At 42.4% G+C, this 22834-nt stretch overlaps 1 protein-coding gene across 2 annotated transcripts; it reads left to right on the top strand.

The window, feature by feature from the left end:
* The first annotated feature begins 8666 nt into the window (after positions 1-8666).
* pih1d1 (PIH1 domain containing 1) lies at positions 8667-21453 on the top strand. 2 transcript variants are annotated; one of them, XM_038980290.1, is made up of 11 exons: positions 8667-8741; positions 10599-10687; positions 13721-13781; positions 13901-14089; positions 19358-19419; positions 19523-19604; positions 19774-19870; positions 20099-20131; positions 20268-20346; positions 21083-21226; positions 21350-21453. In XM_038980290.1, the coding sequence occupies exons 2-11, from the start codon at positions 10607-10609 to the stop codon at positions 21383-21385; spliced, it is 864 nt and encodes a 287-aa protein (XP_038836218.1). In that variant the 5' UTR covers positions 8667-8741; positions 10599-10606; the 3' UTR covers positions 21386-21453. The 2 variants fall into 2 exon arrangements, with proteins under 2 accessions (XP_038836218.1, XP_038836228.1); XM_038980300.1 differs by having other exon boundaries at positions 8668-8741; positions 10604-10687.
* Positions 21454-22834: the final 1381 nt, after the last annotated feature.

The raw sequence follows: 22834 nt of genomic DNA, 5'->3' as shown, positions 1-22834 counted from the left end.
TCCCCCCCCAAAAAATGTATATTACAAATTCTTGCTTATCTTAATTTATTTCCACAATTAACAAACAATATGTGTAATAATGTAGGCACGTCCTACTAAAGAATATAACCTATAACCAGGACTGACATTACAAAAATAAAATTTTCGTCAAGCAAACAGTTATTGTGATTCATCCTATACTGTCCCTAACATCATTACTCCGTGGCAACAGATGTGGGATACCTACACGCACTCTCCCAACCCCTCCCCTACAAACAACCACAAGCTCAGATGTTAAACAGTTGTTCCAACCCTGAGCCCAACTCAAGAGAAGACTTGATGTGTGAATGTGTATACCAGTGGCGACCCATCATTCAGGGCAGGTGGGGCAGAGCTAATAAAGCTGCAAACAAACACGGTCTCTTTTTTTGCTTTCTTGAGTAAGGCAGTTCCAAAATGCAGGTGTTTCAAACTAACTCAGTTCTTTCTGTGGTGGTGGGGCAGCCAGCAGAAAATACAGAGCGTAGAGGTTGGCAATGTTCTCTAGTTGAGCCGTGATTGGCTCAGTGTTCTGTCACTCATGGGGACACTACTGTACGTCACCACAAAATCTACAAGGGAAAGCTCAAACATTCAAGCCCCTTGGGTGCTGCCATAGAGTTACATTAGAAGTGCTCATCCAAGAAGGCTCAAGGTCATTGGCCACAGATAAAATGACGTCAAATCATGTTATTATCTACTGTAGCTTTGATTGTACTGATCATGTCAACGTCATACTTTCAAAATCTTAGCTAGCAAGCTAGACAATCAGTTATCATCATGAATCAAGTCGACAATCTATTGGCAAATCCTTTTCAATCCTTGTCATATGAAGAGAAATTATAGATAAAACGTATCGGTGCTCATCGGCCATTGGACATAAACATTACACAACAAGTTGGAAATCACAAATTCAACAACGAGTGGTTTGAAAGGAATCAGTAGCTAACTGCAAGCGTTGCAAAGCAATCACTAGCCTGCTATTCAGTGGAGAGGGTGTGTGGTCCATGTCTGGGTTTAAGGGTCTCTTTTCCAATCTTAAAAGGATAAAGATTTGCATGCAACACCATTGGCCAGAAAAGTTTGAATACATTGGCCATGCTGTCAATCCAGCATGTCACTTCTGACATTTTCAAAACAACTGGAAACTCGAAACTGAGAAATCTCAGACTTCAGTGAGTTCAAGACAACTGGGAACTCGGAAAAGAACTAGCTACATTTTGAACGATCATCCAACTCGGAATTCCATGTCGGAAACTCTGTCCTTTTTCTAGAGCTCCGACCTGAAGATCATTGACGTCATGATTCGACCTTGTTTTTTTCAGAGTTCCCAGTTGTCTTGAAAGCACCATAAATCCAGAGAATGGCAGAATTTGATGACAAAGTTTGATGACAAAATTTTCCCACAAGAAGGACCACCACGCCACCATCCTGTTAAAGTGAGCACAGCACAACAACGAGTCCAAAAATGTATTGTATGCTGCTGCCTAAATGATGTAATATGCCAGGGAGATATGTATACTGTAGCTAAGAAAGTAATGCTAAGTGTATGTTGTGTAGGACGCTGTTAGTGGACCCCTACCCATGGGATACTGCAGCTAGTGTTGCCAGGGGTACTCCACCGAAATTCCCACCAGCTAGCTATGACGTCATCAAGGTTCTCATTAGCAGCTTTGAGAGATTCCATTTACATTATGCTCACCCATCCTGCCAGGCAGGCTCTGCCAGGCAGGCTAAGACTCTTGAGGGGGTGGTGCTGATTTAGTGGGTCTCTGATCGCATTTATCTTTCTGTCTTGGCTGCGTATAGGCTACTTGCAGTAGGCCTATGAAACAGATAAGGACTTTTCCTTAATGTGTGGGTCACTCAGGTGGGTGTCTAGGATATAGGGTTGTCTTGATTATAGACTACCCCGCCATTCTCTGTTTCCTATTTCTATCATGTTATATATTAGCCACTATCAGTATGGACAATCAGTAGGCCTAATAACAACACATATTCAGCTGGCAATTTACTGTCAGTTCCCTTCGGTTGGTACAGCCTACATTATCATTCCATTTAATTACAAGGTTCAATTTACCTTCATTTGCTTCCCCTGCAAACATTGTCATGACCATGTGGTTGTTGCTGAGGATCATTAAAAATAGTTGATAATAAACACTAAGTGTACAAAACATTAGGAACACCTTTCCATCATATAGTCTGACCAGGTTAATCCAGGTGAAAGCTATGATCCTTTATTGATGTCACTTGTTAAATCCACTTCAATCAGTGTAGATGAAGGTGAGGAGACAGGTTAAAGAAGGATGCTTAATCCTTGAGACAATTGAGACCTGGATTGTGTATGTGTTCCATTCAGAGGGTGAATGGGCAAGATAAAATATTGAAGTGTCTTTTGAATGGGGTATGGTAGTAGGTGCCAGGTGCACCGGTTTGAGTGTGACAAGAACTGCAATGCTGCTGAGTTTTTCATGCTTAACAGTTTCCCGTGTGTATCAAGAATGGTGCACCACTCAAAGGACATCCAGCCAACTTGTAACAACTGTGGGAAACATTGGAGTCAACACTGGACTTTTGAACTGAAAATGTGGATTGACTTTTGAACTGTAAATTGGATTGGGAACAGGATTATGTGCTTGCTGATTTAGGCCAAGGGTATGTGCTTGATGATAAGATTATTGCCCACAATTCTCATAAGATTTTCTTGCTCATTTCAGGAGCTACAGCTTTCCTAACTAAGGTCAAACGTTAAAAGCTCTCAAACTGGTAATGTTCCCAAATCACCAATGTCCATCTCAAGTGAATCAAGAAATCTGTGGACTTTTAATTTGAAAAAATATGGCATCATAAAAAAAAAATTTACAACATCATATGGTACAGTAACATTTGTGAACAAATGAAAAGGCTCAAACATCCTCAACCACACAAACAATTACAAGCAAACAACAATTCAACACATTGTTACCACAATCATACATTCACTCCCCCCTTCCTTTGCTCAACGTTAAAGATCAAATGGAATGGCCACAAAAACATGTACCGTTTGTCCTCTAGCTTCATTGAGATTCAAAGTCAAAATCAATTGACAAAGCCAACATAGTATTACAACCAAGTAACAATGTCTTGCTCTAACTGTGCTATTCAAATTTGGTTGAACTGTGTTCTTTCTGACTCAAGAATGTGTGGAGTGCAAAGTGCAACATTTATTGTGTTTGTGGGTAATGGGGAAAAGATAGATAATAATAGTTCAATGAATGTATTTTCACTATTTGACAGACTTACAACCTAGAGTTGAAGTCGGAAGTTTACATACACTTAGGTTGGAGTCATTAAAACTCGTTTTTCAACCACTCCACACATTTTTTGTTAACAAACTATATTTTGGGCAAGTCAGTTAGGACATCTACTTTGTGCATGACACAAGTCATTTTTGCAACAGTTGTTTACAGACAGATTATTTCACTTATAATTCACTGTATCACAATTCCAGTGGGTCAGAAGTTTACATACACTAAATTGACTGTGCCTTTAAACAGCTTGGAAAATTCCAGAAAATTATGTCATGGCTTTAGAAGCTTCTGATAGGCTAATTGACATAATTTGAGTCTTGTTCATCCTTGGAAGCAATTTCCAAATGCCTGAAGGTACCACGTTCATCTGTACAAACAATAGTACGCAAGTATAAACACCATGGGACCACACAGCCGTCATACCGCTCAGGAAGGAGACACGTTCTGTCTCCTAGAGATGAATGTACTGTGGTGCGAAAGGTGCAAATCAATCCCAGAACAACAGCAAAGGACCTTGTGAAGATGCTGGAGGAAATAGGTACAAAAGTATCTATATCCACAGTAAAACAAGTCCTATATCAACATAACCTGAAAGGCCGCTCAGCAAGGAAGAAGCCACTGCTCCAAAACCGCCTTAAAGAAGCCAGATTACGGTTTGCAACTGCATATGGGGACAAAGATCGTACTTTTTGGAGAAATGTCCTCTGGTCTGATGAAACAAAAATATAACTGTTTGGCCATAATGACCATCGCTATGTTTGGAGGAAAAAGGGGGAGGCTTGCAAGCCGAAAAACACTGTCCCAACCGTGAAGCACAGGGGTGGCAGCATCATGTTGTGGGGGTGCTTTGCTGCAGGAGGGACTGGTGCACTTCACAAAATAGATGGCATCATGAGGTAGGAAAATGATGTCGATATATTGAAGCAACATCTCATGACATCAGTCAGGAAGTTAAAGCTTGGTTGCAAATCGGTCTTCCAAATGGACAATGACCCCAAGCATACTTCCAAAGTTGTGGCAAAATGGCTTAAGGACAACAAAGTCAAGGTATTGGTGTGGCCATCACAAAGCCCTGACCTCAATCCTATAGAACATTTGTGGGCAGAACTGAAAAAGCATGTGCAAGCAAGGAGGCCTACAAACCTGACTCAGTTACACCAGCTCTGTCAGGAGGAATGGGCCAAAATTCACCCAATTTATTGTGGGAAGCTTGTGGAAGGCTTCCCAAAACGTTTGCTCCAAGTTCAACAATTTAAAGGCAATACTACCAAATACTCATTGAGTGTATGTAAACTTCTGACTCACTGGGAATGTGATGAAAGAAATAAAAGCTGAAATAAATAATTCTCTACTACTATTCTGACATTTCACATTCTTAAAATAAAGTGGTGATCCTAACTGACCTAAAACAGGGAATCATTTTTACTAAGATTAAATGTCAGGAATTGTGAAAAACTGAGTTTAATTGTATTTGGCTAAGGTGTATGTACACTTCTGACTTCAACTGTATATGGAATATACAAAACATTAAGGGCCAGCTTCCCGGACACAGATTAAGCCTAGTCCTAGACTAAAAAGCATTTTAATGAAGAATACTAGGCTTAATCATTTGTGTCCAGCCCTAAAACAATGTTATGTGAATGGGTGGGTGGTAGTTGCAGGATCTATATAGAGAACTAACCATAGTTACAAGTAAAGTAATTAAGCAGGGCTTGTCCAAGCCAAAATGGCCCATAGGCTCCTGCCCTATCTCCAGATTATATAGCGTAAATCAGCTTGATGTACAAGTAGACCACCTCCTGGACAGGACACTAGTCTATTGCAGGACCTTACCCCCAATCCATCTCATTAAAGGGATAGTGCAACATGTTACAAAGGGACATATTCGTTTCTTTACCCTGTAAGCAGTCATTGCTTTGATTTTATTTACCTGGCTTTTTAGCATTTCTGGCACAAATGGGAACAACAAAAGCATCTTCGTTCTTCATGTCCAAATCATGTCTATGTAAGAGCGACAAAATTCATTTTTATTTTATTTTAGTTTGGTGTGAAAACTCTTATCTTAGGAATCTTAGGAAGATGATGGCCTTGCAAGAATGCCTTGCATGGCTAAACATGGAGTTTTCTAGCTGAAGTATATGTTCATTAAAAGTAGTTAAACCTACGCCCCGGTTTGTCATTATATAAGGAACAAACATAACATGGTGTCAGAACTGGGATGCCTCATCAGGATTCTGGCAAGGCTTCAAGGCTATGCACATTCAACACACCTGAGGGCAGGTACAGATTTCTTCGTCTACCATATGGGATTCTCTCAGCGCCAGAGGTCTACCACAAGACAATCCACATGATCTTCGAACACATTCCAGGAGTGGAGACTATGATGGATGACATCATCGTCTGGGGGTCCACAAAAGAAGAACACGATGCGAGAGTGAGACAAGTGCTGGACCTGACACGGAAAGTCAACCTAAAACTAAACAAGGACAAATGTGAGTTTGGTGTGAAAACTCTTACCTTCGTGGGAGATGTACTTTCAGAGGACGGAGTCAAACCAGACCCGAGGAAAACATCAGCCATCAACAACATGGAGCGCCCGAAGAACAAGGACGACGTGAGATGCTTCATGGGCATGATCACCTACCTTGCAAAGTTCATACCTCAACTGTCAGCACAGTCCGCTCCACTCAGATGTCTTCTGGAACAGAGAAATGAATGGGAATGGTCCCATGAACAGGAAAACTGCTTCAAAAACCTAAAGAAGACAATCACAGAAGAGCCAGTGCTCAGGTTCTATGATCCAGAGAAAAGCACAAGGATTTCTGCAGACGTGCCCGCATAGCCTGCTGTCACAGTCACAGTTTGGCCTGGGAGCAGTTCTTCTGCAACAGCATGACGACACATGGCAACCCGTCGCTTATGTGTCCAGAGCCTTGACAGGCACAGAGACAAGGTATGCACAAATAGAGAAAGAACTACTGGCAAGCACATACGCTTGCAAAAGGTTTCACCAATACGTCTACGGGCGAGATTTCGAAGTAGAAACCGACCACAAACCATTGGTGTCAATCATGTCTAAGCCACTGAATGATTGTCCAATGAGAATCCACAGAATGTTGATCAGACTGCAAAAGTATGATGTGAAGATGATCTATACCCCGGGAAAGTTCAAGTTCACCGCCGACACTCTTTCTCGAGCAGTTGACAAGAAGGAGAGCTTCGACACACAGAAAAACACTGAGATTCAGGCCTACGTTGACATGATCGTAGCATCACTTCCTGTGTCTTCTGAGAGAATGGAGCAGATCAAAAGAGAGACCGCAGCTGACCAAACAATGACAGAGTTGAAAGAAACAACACTGATAGGATGGCCTGCACAGAAAAACAACTGTCCAAGGAGAATACAGGATTACTGGATATGGAGAGCAGAGCTCACCGTTGTGGATGACATAGTGTTCAAAGGCAACAAGATTGTCATTCCCATGACACTACGCAAAGAAATGCTACAGAAAATACACAAGGGCCACTTGGGTGAGGAAAAATGCAAACGACGAGCACGAGAAGTAATGTACTGGCCAAGAATGAACCAGGAAATCAGCCAGACCACTGCTTCATGTGAACTGTGTTTGACCTACAGGCCAAAGCAGCAAGCAGAGCCGCTAATGCCTCATCCAGTACCCAACAGACCCTACTACAAAGTTGGAGTTGACCTTTTTGACTGCAATGGCAAAAGTCACATTGTTGTTACTGACTACTACGCAAACTACCCTGAAGTAGCAACACTGCCAACTACCTCCAGCAAAGCTGTAATCACCTACCTGAAATCAGTCTTGGCAAGACATGGGGTTGCGTCTGAACTGTACTCAGACAATGGCCTGCAGTTTTCAAGTTCTGAATTCCAATCGTTCGCTGACGACTGGGGATTCCGACACAACACCTCCAGCCCCAACTACCCAAGGTCCAACGGCTTAGCAGAGAGTTCAGTCAAAATTGTCAAAGGTCTGATGAAAAAGGCACACAATGGAAAGGAGGATTTCCCAAAAAATCTGATCTACCGCAGCGCACTGCTGCAGAACAGACTTTCACCTGCACAAATGTTGATAGGACGTCGCATCAGAACCAACCTACCCATCCATGAGGACTTGCTAACACCCAGAGGTGCTCACAAAGTCAAACTCACAAAGGAAAAACAGAAAAACAAAAACAGCGACACGACAAAAGTGCAAGACACTTACCTGGACTGAATGTTTTGTTAATGTGAAAAGAAATAGAGCCACAATAGAGTATTGTTGGACAGACTATATTTAGTTGAATTTTTTTTTTTTATAATTTGGGGAAAGAAATGTGTGTTATTGAAAATTGCATGTTATGCAGGTTGAGTAAACAAATGTGATGTGACATGTGTAGTTACATAGAAAAGTAGTTTTCTTTTAAAGGAAAGAAGATGTGTTGTTATGTGTTAATAACATTTAGACTACGTTACGCAGCAGGCTATGCGGGCGCGGGAGATGGTTAAAGAATGCCTTGCATGGCAAAACATGGAGTTTTCTAGCTGAAGTATATGTTCATTAAAAGTAGTTAAACCTACGCCCCGGTTTGTCATTATATAAGGAACAAACATAACAGAAGGGACAGAAGTTTAAGGGTGGGGCACAGCCAGTTGAATAAGTCCTTAAATGTGATAGGAAAGCATCCAACAGGAAAGTGTGATTATTGCCAGGAAAGAGAGACCGTGTGTAACGGTACTCGTCCTCGTCTAATGACGAGTATGAAAGATCGGACCAATGTGCAGCGTGGTAAGTGTCCATTTTAATGAAAACAACTGAACACTGAATGACAAAACAAAAAGAGAATGACCGAGACTGAAACAGTTCTGTATGGACAGACACAGAAAACAACTACCCACAACCCATAGTGGGAAAACAGGCAACCTAAGTATGATTCTCAATCAGAGACAACGATCGACACCTGCCTCTGATTGAGAACCATACCAGGCCAAATACAGAAATACAAAACATAGACTACAAAACATAGAATGCCCACCCCAACTCACGCCCTGACCAAACTAAAATAAAGACATAAAAAAGGAACTAAGGTCAGAACGTGACACCATGGAGCATGTATTGCTACAGTGTGGGCAGTATCAGAGGGAAAGAGAGAGTCTGAGATCTAGTATGAGGGAGAAGGGGATACAGGAAATTAGTTTAGAATATATTGAGGAGAACGTCATTAGATATATTCTAAAATATGTTGTTATATTTTTTAAGAGCAACGGGGCTGACAGGTAGGATTTAGTTTGTCCCTGTCTCTGGCCCACACTCCAGTACAGTAGGTGGCGGTAATGTACCATAACGTTGGATGCCAACCGCTGATAAACCCCATCGAAGAAGAAGTTGTAGCTAGTTGCTGAAATCAAGCAGGACGTGAAATAATGTAAGTGTTATCCTCATTGAAAACGAACTAACCCGAATGCATTTCTTAGTGTTCACACATGTGTGTATAACGTTACTGACGTTTAAATACTTGTTGTTCGACAGCTGTTACATAGCTAGCTAATGCTAGCTGGGCTAGCTAGCTAACGTACATTGCTAACTTGTCCCTAGCAACGCTCTCCTGTGGTCCTCATTTATAACAGTTGAGTAAATGTTACAGTAATCAGCTCGCGCAATTTCTGAAAAGACTGTGCACGCACACAAATATTTGAGCAACAAGGCCCGAGTGGGTGTGGTATATGGCCAATATACCACTGCCAAGGACTGTTCATAATCACAACGCAACGCGAAGTGCCTGGACACAGCTCTTAGCCCAGGTATATTTGCAATGTACCACAAACCCCAGAGGTTCCTTATTGCTATTATAAACTGGTTACCAACGTAATTAGAGCAGTTCTGTCATACCCGTGGTATACCACGGCTGTCAGCCAATCAGCATTCAGGGCTCGAACCACCCAGTTTATAATGAGATTTATAGACGTGATAGCGATGTTAAGTTTCCATAAGTGGATGAATTGGTCTAATTCATGTATGGTAAAGCTTCAGAGTCTTCCAATTCAAATGAACTCATGACAAAAACCTTTTGACCGAGGAGTCAAAGGTGACAAACCGCCCACCCGGTTTCGGTTGGGTCATTTATAATTCAAAACAATGCATTCTGAATCATAAACTGGGTGGTTCGAGCCCTGAATGCTGATTGGCTGAAAGCTGTGATGTATCAGACTCGGTATGACAAAACATGTATTTTTACTGCTCTACAGTAATTACGTTGGTAACCAGTTTATAACAGCAATAAGGCACCTCAGGTGTTTGTGGTTAATTGCCAATATACCACGGCTAAGAGCTGTATCCAGGCACTCCGCGTTGATTCGTGTATTGGAACAGCCCTTAGCAATGGTATATTGGCCGTATACCACACCCCCCTCGGGCCTTATTGCTTAATTATAAACTGAGTGGTTCGAGCTTTGAGTGCTGATTGGCTGAAAGCCGTGGTATATCAGACCATATACCATAGGTATGACAAAACATTTGTAATTACGTCGGTAACCCGAGTGGCGCAGCGGTCGAAGCCACTGCATCTCAGTGCAAGAGGCGTCACTACAGTCCCTGGTTCGATTCCAGGCTGTATCACATCCGAACACAAGCCTAAGATCACCATTCCCAATGCCAAGCGTTGGCTGGAGTGTTGTGAAGCTCGCCGCCATTGGACTCTGGAACAGTGGAATCGCGTTCCCTGGATTGATGAATCACACTTCACCATCTGGCAGTCCGACAGATGACTCTGGGTTTGGCAGATGCCAGGAGAACGCTACCTGCCCCAATGCATAGTGCGAACTGTAAAATTTGGTGGAGGAGGAATAATGGTCTGGGGCTGTTTTTCATGGTTCGGGCTAGGTCCCTTAGTTCCAGTGAAGGCTATATACAGGTTATATACAAGGAGGTTCCGGGTCAGTGTACTGGGGTACGAGGTAGTTGGGGTGATTTATTGAGGTAATATGTGCTTGTAGTTTTGGTAAGGTGATTAATTGAAATACTATGTACATGTAGGTAGGGGGTGAAGAGCAGAACGTCCGGGTAGCCGTTTAATTAACTGTTCAGCAGTCTTATGGCTTTGGTGGGGGGGCTGTTCAGGTGCCTTTTGGTCTCCCAGACTTGGCGTTCCAGTACTGCTTGCCATGCGATAGCAGAGAGAACATATAATGCCATATCTTCTAGTATCAGTGTTTGGCCCTAAGAAGTAGCCTTTGGGATCTGGTGAAGATTCTTCCGGATTAATCTCTCGCTCTTTCTCTCGTAGAACAGAAGATGGAGGCAGATTCGTCTCTCCTGAGCTCGGAAATGGAACTGCAGCAGCAAGAGGAGCTCTACCAACAGCTTTTGCTACAGGTTTGGATGAATGTGTTAAAAGAAATTTGAAGTGTGCGCTTTATTAAAGATGAACACCATTGACATCCAATTGCCTGCCAAGTGGGCATACACATTGGGTATGCCCAAAGTCATATGTGACTCTGGCCTACAGTGCCTTTAGAAAGTATTCTCACACCTTTACTTTTTTCCACATTTTGTTGTGTTACAAAATAGGATTCAAATGTTTAATTGTCATTTTTTGTCAACGATCTACACAAAATACTCTGTCAAAGTGGAAGAAAAATTAAAATATTTATTTAAAAAAATATATATATATATACACACACACAGTTGGAGTCGGAAGTTTACTTACACGTATGTTGGAGTCATTAAAACTTGTTTTTCAACCACTCCACAAATTTCTTGTTAACAAACTATAGTTTTGGCAAGTCAGTTAACAAAATAAATCAGCCAAGACCTCAGAGAACAAATTGTAGACCTCCACAAGTCTGGTTCATCGTTGGGAGCAATTTCCAAACGCCTGAAGGTACAACGTTTGTCTGTACAAACAATAGTACGCAAGTATAAACACCATGGGACCACGCAGCCGTCATACCGCTCAGGAAGGAGTCACGTTCTGTCTCCTAGAGATGAACGTACTTTGGTGCGAAAAGTGCAAATCAATCCCAGAACAACAGCAAAGGACCTTGTGAAGATGCTGGAGGAAACGGGTACAAAAGTATCTATATCCACAGTAAAACGAGTCCTATATCGACATAACCTGAAAGGCCGCCCAGCAAGGAAGAAGCAACTGCTTGTTGCAACAACGGTTTGCAACTGCACCTGGGGACAAAGATCGTACTTTTTGGAGAAATGTCCCCTGATCTGATGAAACAAAAATATAACTGTTTGGCCATAATGACCATATGTTTGGAGGAAAAAGTGGGAGGCTTGCAAGCCGAAGAACACCAGGAGGGACTGGTGCACTTCACAAACTAGATGGCATCATGAGGGAGGAAAATTATGTGGATATATTGAAGCAACATCTCAATACATCAGTCAGGAAGTTAAAGCTTGGTCTTCCAAATGGACAATGACCCCAAGCATACTTCCAAAGTTGTGTCAAAATGGCTTAAGGACAACAAAGTCAAGGTATTGGTGTGGCCATCACAAATCACTGACCTCAATCCTATAGAATATTTGTGGGTTAGAACTGAAAAAACATGTGCGAGTAAGGAGGCCTACATACCTGACTCAGGAGGAATGGGCCAAAATTGACCCAACTTATTGTGGGAAGCTTGTGGAAGGCTACCCAAAACATTTTCCCCAAGTTCAACAAAAGGCAATGCTACCAAATACTCATTGAGTGTATGTAAACTTCTGACCCGCTGGGAATGTGATGAAAGAAATAAAAGCTGAAAAACTGAGTTTACATTTATTTGGCTAAAGTGTATGTAAACTTCCAGACTTCAACTGTAAGTATTCAACCCTCTAAATCAATACACGTTTGAATCACCTTCAGCAGCGATTACAGCATTGAGTCTTTCTGGGTAAGTCTTTTAAGAGCCACACACACCTGGATTGTACAATATTTGCACATTAGTCTAAAAATTCTTCAAGCTCTGTGAAGTTGGTTGTTGATTATTGCTAGACAGCAATTTAAGTCTTTCCATAGATTTAATTCAAAACTAACCAGGCCACTCAGGAACATTCAATGTCATCTTTGTAAGCAACTCCAGTGTATATTTGTCCTTGTGTTTTAGGTTATTTTAATAAAAATAAATTGTCCTGCTGAAAGGTGAATTCTGTTGGAAAGCAGACTGAAGGTTTTCCTCTAGTATTTAGCCTGTGCTTAGCTCTATTCCGTTTATTTTTATCTTAAAAAAACTCCATACACCTTGCCGGTGACAAGCATACCCATAACACATTTTTATTCTGTACAGGCTTCCTTCTTTTCATTGTCATTTAGGTTAGTATTGTGGAGTAACTACAACGTTGTTGATCCATCCCCAGTTGTCTCCAATCACAGCCATTCAACTCTGTAACTGTTTTATAGTCACCATTGGCCTCATGGTGAAATCCCTGAGTGGTTTCCTTCCCCCCCGGCAACTGAGTTAGAAAGGATGCCTGTATCTTTGTAGTGACTGGGTGTAGTGATACACCATCCAAAGTGTAATTAATATCTTCACGATGCTCAAAGGCATATTCAATATTTTTTTCTATTTTTTTTCTTGTTTTTACCCATCTACCAATAGGTGCCCTTCTTTGCTATGCATTTGATTGAATCTCTGTTTGAAATGCACTGCTCAACTGAGGGACCTTACAGATAAGTGTGTGTGGGGTACAGAGAGGAGGTAGTCATGTTAAACACTTTTATTGCACTTATTTAGGCTTGCCATAACAAAGGGATTGAATACTTATTGACTCAAGACATTTCAGCTTTTGATTAATTTAAAATGTGGAAAAAGTCAAGGGATGTGAATACTTTCTGATGGCACTGTATATATTGCCATTTATGATGTTTTGACAGCTTCTATCAAGATTATGACTTTGGCTTTGGCTCTCAATGAAGCTGGATATGAGGGCCTAGGTTAAATGCATTTGTGGCCATGCCGATTGTTCTTCAACCATGAGCGTAGGAAGGATGAAGATTTTGTAATTGAGCTGTAGCTCTTGAAATGAGAAAAACGTCCGTTTGTAATTTTAGCATCATACACATACCCCTGGCACATAATCCTGGTCCCAATCCAATTTTCTGTTCAAAAGTCAACTGTGTGAACATTTATCCCTGCATGTATCTATTCATCCTCACCGTTAATCCCTGTGCAAAATGGTGCACGGCATCATCTGGATATGTGTGCAAGAAAATATTAATATTCCTCTTCTGATACCATTTCTGCCAAGCAATCTGCACGAATTTGATGCAAATCCAAAGTATGCACCTGACTGCAACTGCCTCTGCAATGCAAAGCTAAGAGCTGTTATAGATCTGTACTGAGAATGTGCCTGGCATTGAATCAATTTGCTTCTCTCTCTTTTTCTCTCTCGCTCGTCTTACTCTTTCTCTTTTAGACAATGGGAAAAATGCAAAGTGAAAATCCTCGTGATTCTAGAGTCATTCGGCCACAGCCTGGTCAGTCTCCCTTTGACACACACACACACACACACACACACACACACACACACACACACACACACACACACACACACACACACGTGTAAACAACAGTTGTGTGTTTGTTGAATCCGTAGGTCTGTGTGTGAAGACTTTCACCTTGCCTGATAAACGGAAGGTATTTGTCAACATCTGTCAGTCTGCTGCTGTCCCGCCCCCGCCCCCCCTCTCCAAGGAGGCACTAGTGGAGCTCCTCGAATCAGAAGACCCCACAGGATACAGAGTACCCATGAGCATCGGAGAGGCCCACACAGAGGTGGACAACAGTGAGTGAGGCTACATTCTGAGGATGTCTTGACTTGACAGTTAATGCAGTTTTTCTATTCTGATCATGGAGTTCCGAACACATTGTGCATCTACACCTACATTTACAGTACATGTGTCTACCTGGTCCACATTGTGTCTGGACTCACTTTTCCCGTGCTATATTCAAATGCCAGTATGCATTCTGCAAACGATGGAATAGGCAAAAGTTGCTAATAACAAAACAATTTTGATAGCATTAGCTAACTAATGAAGCTAGCCAGCTAACCTCTGTAGCTAGCCAGCTAGCTAGCAAAGCTAAAGGGATTGCAAAAGGAATAGCATAGCTGTAGCCAGAGACGGCGGAAGTAGGGGTGCGGGGGGGTGCAGATATTTCTGTATTTCATTTTAAACAAATTAGAAAAAATTGTATTGTGTATACACTATAATGACTAAGTGAAAACATGTTTTTAGTTAATCATTATAGTGTATTGTGTATACACTATAATGACTAAGTGAAAACATGTTTTTAGACATTTTTTCTAATTTGTTGAAAATGAAATACAGAATATGGTGGAAACCATCTCCAGCCTTGCTTACAAGAGAGAGAGGGAGGGAAGGAGAGAGAGGGAGGCACATCATCCAGGATGTGCCATCCTGGATGAGCTGCACTACCTGAGCCACTTGTGTGGGTTGTAGACTCCGTCTCATGCTACCACTAGAGTGAAAGCACCGCCAGCATTCAAAAGTGACCAAAACATCAGCCAGGAAGCATAGGAACTGAGAAGTGGTCTGTGGTCACCACCTGCAGAACCACTCCTTTATTGGGGGTGTCTTGCTAATTGCCTATAATTTCCACCTTTTGTCTATTCCATTTGCACAACAGCATGTGAAATTTATTGTCAATCAGTGTTGCTTCCTAAGTAGACAGTTTGATTTCACAGAAGTGTGATTGACTTGGAGTTACATTGTGTTGTTTAAGTGTTCCCTTTATTTTTTTGAGCAGTGTATTTTGAATGCATCAACAGAAATTACCATAACCAAACAAACGTTGTAAATGATAAATTATGGGAATTAACGGTAAATGTACTACTGGTGATATGTAATGGGAAAATGATAACCACTAACAATCAAAGGGCAAACAATTCACACAATTAAGTTATGAAACAATGAATGCGCACAAAATGGCGGGAGAGAGTGCATTGTGGAGAGAGACGTGCCTTGTGCATCTTAGCCACACTCCCCTTGTTCTTGGACCATGTCATCCCCACGGCCTCCATGATGGATTAGTTCACTGAGACAGGCGTGAATCAGACAGGTGTTTCGTGTGCCATGGGGGAAAAAATCTATTTGTGATTGCTAGACTAAAAAAATCTTGGTCGACCAGCAGTCGACTAAATGGGGTCAGGCCTAATTTGCGCATAGGTGCGTTTCCACTGCCATTTCTCACATAATTAATTTTACAGACAAAGATCCCACCGTATCGAACAAATTGTTGACATTTATAAAATTGTACCTGCATTTCCTGTTTCAATCAGCAAGGTCGTGACTTTTTTCATGCGTCAGGTAAGTCATCCGCATGAAATGGTTTGATGGAAACCTGGTTTATGTTAGAGTTGTGGACTTGAGTCACATGACTTGGACTCGGGTCATACATTTGATGACTTGAGACTCGACTTGATATAAAATAATTTGAGACTTGGGCTTGGAGCCTCAAGACTCGGGACTCATCTTTGACTTGAGACTGATGACTTGTAATTATCTGGCCTGATATTGTCATGTATTCTGTGGCACTGTGTCTCTACGGATTACTCTCCACGCAGCCAGAGACAGTAGCTGCAGCATCTCCCTTGCAAAAAAAACTTGCAACAGATTGGCTAGTGAAACGCACATATGACCCTCTGATCGGTTCAGCAAACTGTTAATCAACACAGGTCGGGTGAGCTAGCGAACAGATTTCTGATTTGCTGCACAGCTATAGGATCGGGTGCAGTGCAAACGTCAAATTGTAGGGAGAGAGGATTGCCATATATAAAGTAATATGCAGTTCCAAAAATAGTTTGATGATCAAGAATATTAACTGTGTACTTAGCAGGCTCACCAGCAATGGAGCATCAAGCAACAATTAGGCCTACTATCATAGGCCTACTGGTCTTTTGGTATGTCAAAATTGCCGTTGGCGCGTCTCCATTTGCGCTCTCCAAACTCCCACCAGTGGAGAGCGCTTGTTCTCTTGTTGAAATGTTTGGTGGTGGAAAAAGTACCCGTTTGCTATACATATTCAAACCCCTTGACTTATTCCACATTTTCTTGTGATACATCCTGAATTCAAAATGGATGAAATAGATGTATCTCACCCATCTACATATAATACCCCATGTGCAAATGGAATAGACAACAGGTGGAAATTATAGGCAATTAGCAAGACACCCCCAATAAAGGAGTGGTTCTGCAGGTGGTGACCACAGACCACTTCTCAGTTCCTATGCTTCCTGGCTGATGTTTTGGTCACTTTTGATTGCTGGCGGTGCTTTCACTCTAGTGGTAGCATGAGACGGAGTCTACAACCCACACAAGTGGCTCAGGTAGTGCAGCTCATCCAGGATGGCACATCAATGCGAGCTGTGGCAAGAAGGTTTGCTGTGTCTGTCAGCGTAGTGTCCAGAGCATGGAGGCGCTACCAGGAGACAGGCCAGTACATCAGGAGACGTGGAGGAGGCCGTAGGAGGGCAACAACCCAGCAGCAGGACCGCTACCTCCGCCTTTGTGCAAGGAGGAGCACTGCCAGAGCCCTGCAAAATGACCTCCAGCAGGCCACAAATGTGCATGTGTCTGCTCAAACGGTCAGAAACAGACTCCATGAGGGTGGTATGAGGGCCCGACGTCTACAGGTGGGGGTTGTGCTTACAGCCCAACACCGTGCAGGACGTTTGGCATTTGCCAGAGAACACCAAGATTGGCAAATTCGCCACTGGCGCCCTGTGCTCTTCACAGATGAAAGCAGGTTCACACTGAGCACGTGACAGAGTCTGGAGACGCCGTGGAGAACGTTCTGCTGCCTGCAACATCCTCCAGCATGACCGGTTTGGCGGTGGGTCAGTCATGGTGTGGGGTGGCATTTCTTTGTGGGGCCGCACAGCCCTCCATGTGCTCGCCAGAGGTAGCCTGACTGCCATTTGGTACCGAGATGAGATCCTCAGACCCCTTGTGAGACCATATGCTGGTGCGGTTGGCCCTGGGTTCCTCCTAATGCAAGACAATGCTAGACCTCATGTGGCTGGAGTGTGTCAGCAGTTCCTGCAAGAGGAAGGCATTGATGCTATGGACTGGCCCGCCCGTTCCCCAGACCTGAATCCAATTGAGCACATCTGGGACATCATGTCTCGCTCCATCCACCAACGCCACGTTGCACCACAGACTGTCCAGGAGTTGGCGGATGCTTTAGTCCAGGTCTGGGAGGAGATCCCTCAGGAGACCATCCGCCACCTCATCAGGAGCATGCCCAGGCGTTGTAGGGCGGTCATACAGGCACGTGGAGGCCATACACACTACTGAGCCTCATTTTGACTTGTTTTAAGGACATTACATCAAAGTTGGATCAGCCTGTAGTGCGGTTTTCCACTTTAATTTTGAGTGTGACTCCAAATCCAGACCTCCATGGGTTGATAAATTTGATTTCCATTGATAATTTTTGTGTGATTTTGTTGTCAGCACATTCAACTATGTAAAGAAAAAAGTATTTAATAAGAATATTTCATTCATTCAGATCTAGGATGTGTTATTTTAGTGTTCCCTTTATTTTTTTGAGCAGTGTATATTGAGTCAGTAAGTATTCAACACCTTTGTTAAGGCATTCCTAAATAAGTTCAGTAGTAAAAATGTCCTTAACAAGTCACATAATAAGTTGCATGGACTCACACTGCGTGCAATAGTGTTTAACATGATTTTTTGAATGACTACCTCGTCTCTGTACCCCACACAGAATTATATGTAAGGTTCCCAATGGTAACTTTTTTTAAACAGAGTTTATTGGCGGTGATGGGCGGAAAACTGAGGATGGATCAACAACATTGTAGTTACTCCACAATACAAATCTAAATGACAGTGAACAGAAGGAAGCCTGTACAGAATTTAAAAAATATTCCAAAACATGCATCCTGTTTGCAATAATGCACTAATGTGAAACTGAAAAAAATGTGGCAAAGAAATGAACTTTATATCCTGAATGCAAAGTGTTATGTTGGGGCAAATTAAACAAAACACCTCATTGAGTACCACTCTTCATATTTTCAAGCATGGTGGTGGCTGCATCATGTGATGGGTATGCTTGTCATCGGCAAGGAGTTGGGTTGTTTTTATGAATAAAAATGTTCCTGAGTGGCCTAATTAACGTTTTGAATTAAATCGGCTTGAAAATCTATAGCAAGACTTGAAAATGGCTCTCTAGCAATGATCAACAACCAACTTGACAGAGCTTGAATAATTTAAAAGAAAAATGTGCAAATATTGTATAATCCAGGTGTGCAAAGCTCTTAGTGACTTACCCAGAAAGACTCAAAGCTGTAATCGCTGCCAAAGGTGATTGTAACATGTATTGACTTGGGGGTTGACTGCTTATGTAATCAGGATAGATAGATAGATAGATAGATAGATAGATAGATAGATATATACATTTTTGTGTGTACATCATTGACAAAAAATTACAGTTAAATCCATTTTAATCCCACCTTGTAACACAACAAAATGTAGAAAAAGGCAAGGGGTGTGAATAATTTCCAAAGGCACTGTACCTGTTTGAGCTCCTGTTAGACAGATTCGATTTGGTTTCTCAAGGGGAGGCTGTGCAGTCTTGCCCTCTACCTGTGTCCGTTTAGATAGGACAGGTCACGCCTGATACAGAAGCAATCTTTTATGACCGTGTATATTTGGTCAATCGAGTTGTATATTTTGTAATAATGGCGTTTTTACCATTGGATCACCAAGACCTGTAAATAATATACACTCAGCACGTCAACCTGCCTTGCCTTCTGCTGATTTCATTCCCCTACCACTGCTACAAGGTCCCTATTTTACAATTACATAGGCTAATCAAAGATTTTCAGTCATTGCATGTATAGATCATTTATTAGCTTGACTTGAAAAAACTTGTGACTTGACTAACTCATAGAATGCATGACTTGGGCTTGACTCGAGAGACTACCTGTTCTACTTGGGACTCGACTTGAGACTCGGACCTTAAGACTTGCTTGTGACTCGAGAAATAGTGACTTGGTTCTGTCCTGTCCCCACAGACTCCCAAGGCTGCACAGCCTACGACGTGGTCATCAGTGAAGAGTTCTTCCAGAAATGCCAGGTGTGTGTGTGTGTGTGTGTGTGTGTGTGTGTGTGTGTGTGTGCACGCTGGTGTGTGTGTGTGCGCGGGGGTGTGTGTGTGTAACTTCTCTCTGTGTTTGTAGAAGGATCCTCTATTCCAGCAGTTTCTGATCGCTGTGTCATTAGAGGGGCTGGAGAACAAATACAACCTGGAGCTCAGCCGAGGTATGTATGCCTGTATCTTCAGTGTGCATGTAAGCTTCCATATGGATTTGTTTTTTGTTTCGTGTGAGTGAGCATTAATCAGACCCATGTTCTGTGTGTTCTGCTGCAGATGAGGTAATATCCATTTGTTTCTCCTTAATTCCTGTGTTTTTCTCTCCTTCCCTCCCAGACTGGAAGGTTCTGAAGAACAGGAAGTTTCTGGGCTCTGTGAACGAACAGAATATTCGCACCAAGAGCAAACCTGTGATTCAGGAAATAGACCCCAAGTATGTTTTTGCTTGCTCTTTCTTTCTTTCTTTCTCACGCTCTCTTTTTTTTTTTCTTGTAATCTCACTCTCTCTCACACACACACCACACAAAACTCACTTCTGTTATCAGTAATTCACCACTAGAGGGTGGTGTAGAGTTAACTACAGTCTGTATGTGGAAGAGTTCAATCTCCTCTCTCTCCCTCCCTCCCCCTTCAATCTCTCTCTCGCTCTCTCTCTCCACAGGGATACTCGCACAGCACCAGAACCAGCCAAACGGTAGGTCTGTCTGAATTGTCCGCTGTGGATTTGATTGTCACATACCAAACTGGAACATATTGTCTCCTTCTTTCTCACTCTCTTGCACTAACCCACCTCTCTCTCCCTCTCGTCTCTTCTCTTCACCCATCTCCAGGCCAGAGTTCTGTCTGCTGGTGGAGCCCCCTGTAGGTGATCCAGAGTTTCTGATAGCAGAGATACAGCTGCCTGGAGTGGTGAGACACAAGCCTAGTCCTAAACACATCCCTCTCCCCCTATAGTCTGTGTTTAACCTCTTCCCCTATAGCAGGGGTGTCAGTCATTTTGTCTCAGGGGCTGCATTCGGAGGGCCGCACTAAAAATCGGTTATTTCTTCACCTTCAAGATTTTTGGGGGGAATTTTCGATGCTCTCTGACTATTTAGTGATTATTAGCGAGCTGGACATATTCGAGACACTGTATGACTGTCCATTATTTAGTAATTTTAAAGTATATTGAGTTTGTTTTTTTATTTAACCCGGGGGCCGGATTATACCCCCTCGCAAGCCATATCATATCATTATGATTTATACAGTTTCGACACCCCTGCCCTATAGACTAGGTCCTAAACCCATCCTTTACCACTTATACTCAAACTGTTTCCTCACCCCTAGATGTATAATCTATATACTATTGTTCAACCCATTCTTAATTTCATATTATCAATGTGTTAAACTGCTTCCTCACTCCCTCCCAATGCCAGTGTTCTTCTTAGCTGGTCCAGGGGACCCACAGGATGTGTTGGGGTTTGTTCCAGCCCAGCACCAACACACCTTTTTCAAATAACTATCCAATCAACATACGTGGCAGTGATTAATAGGACACAGAGTTTTTTACTGGTCAACTTTGGGTGCTTGTTATGACATTAATACGTAAGCCAGCAACGTTTCCCTTGTCCTCTCTCCTTCACTCCCTGCCTTCTCCTCTTTCCAGGCCTCCTCTCTCTCCCTCGTTCTGGACCTTGGGGAGGACAGGCTTGTCCTGAATGTCCGGCCCTCCCTCTTTCATCTGGACTGTTTCATTCCCTTCTTCATTGACCAGGAGGACAGCGTAGCACAGTACAACACCAACACACAGGTACACATACACACACATTCTAAAACACAGTACACCTATTTACTGACACACGGTGTCTGATATTGATACTCTCTTTTCTTTTTCCTCTCTCGCTCTCTCCGCCTCCCCTTTCTCTCTGCACAGATTCTCACGGTGACAATGCCGGTGGTGTCTTCGTGAAGACGCTGAATGTCAGATATCTATCCGTTTTTGTTGTGTATGAAAATAAACCTGTTATTTTTAATCACGGTCTGTGAGTGCTTACGTTCAAATCGCTTCAGTTCATCTTTGATAAATGAAGAGTTATCACACGAAACATTAGCCATGCATTCTCATTATCACACCAGCCATATTTAGCCATAACAGTCATTCGAACACTCTTGCAGTTAGTCGACATGTATCCCAACAATATCCCATTCAACTGTCTCTTTAGTATGGGTTTTACTTTTTTTTACTACTTGTTTCCGGGAGTCCCTCTATGAACGGAAGACCCTATTCGTGGAAAGGGATGGAAGAAAATACTCATCCCACCTATTTCTGGCCATTTATTTCTGGCCCTGGTATGCTCCTCTCATCCATCCCTCTTTTGTCTCCCCTTTCTCTCTCTCCTCTTTCGTTCTCTGTGTGTCTCTGTCTCTCTCTCTCGTCCACCTGCCCCTCTTTTGTTCAGTGAGGTCATTCCCTCGTTCTCTTAATCCCAGTAGGCGGTTGTCTTTCTCCCAAAGTTCTTTCCTAATCCGCCCATGGCCCTCTGCCCTACACATACACACACTGCCCATCACCACCCCTCCCTTGTATAAAACTCCCATTGTCTCTTACTACAATTGTCATTCTCCTGGGCTCCTCTGTCTATCTGCCTGTCACACCGTTGAAACCTCACCTTGCTCTCGGTAAGTCTTTCTCCAACTTTCCTCCTGTACATCCAGGTTCTGAATGACCTTTCACCTCCTGATGCTGCTCTCTCAGTTTTGGTCATGTAGGGTCAGTTTCTCAGACAGATTAAGCCTAGTCTTGGACTAAAGTTTTTTTTAGTCCAAGACTCAGTTTAAGCTGTGTCCGGGAAACTGGCATCTTAAGATATTCCTAACAAAAATATACTTATCTGTCTGTGGCATCAGTTTTTGTACCTGTTAGATCAAACCTACACCCTGTCATTGTTTTTAGTTGGTGCACATACAGTTGAAGTCGGAAGTTTACATACACTTAGGTTGGAATCATTAAAACTTGTTTTTCAACCACTCCACAAATTTCTTGTTAAAAAAACAGAGTTTTGACAAGTCAGTTAGGACATCTACTTTGTGCACGACACAAGTAATTTCCCAACAATTGTTTACAGACAGATTATTTCACTTATAACTCACTGTGTCACAATTCCAGTGGGTCAGAAGTTTACATACACTAAGTTGACTGTGCCTTTGAACAGCTTGGAAAATTCCAGAAAATTATGTCATGGCTTTAGAAGCTTCTGATAATTTGAGTCAATTGTAGGTGTACCTGTAGATGTATTTCAAGGCCATACCTTCAAACTCAGTGCCTCTTTGCTTGACATCATGGGAAAAACAAAATAAATCAGCCAAGACCTCAGAAAAAAAATTGTAGACCTCCACAAGTCTTGTTCATCCTTGGGAG

This window comes from Salvelinus namaycush, chromosome 3 (assembly GCF_016432855.1).
Source record: "Salvelinus namaycush isolate Seneca chromosome 3, SaNama_1.0, whole genome shotgun sequence".
Lineage (NCBI taxonomy): Eukaryota > Metazoa > Chordata > Actinopteri > Salmoniformes > Salmonidae > Salvelinus > Salvelinus namaycush.
This window is presented reverse-complemented; position numbering and strand designations above follow the sequence as displayed.

Coding starts and splice junctions, on each gene's coding strand:
- pih1d1 (XM_038980290.1), top strand. CDS start 10,607: ATGGAGGCAGATTCGTCTCTCCTGAGCTCGGAAATGGAACTGCAGCAG. Junction 19,420..19,522: donor AGTTCTTCCAGAAATGCCAG/GTGTGTGTGTGT, acceptor CTGTGTTTGTAG/AAGGATCCTCTATTCCAGCA. Junction 21,227..21,349: donor AGTACAACACCAACACACAG/GTACACATACAC, acceptor CTCTCTGCACAG/ATTCTCACGGTGACAATGCC.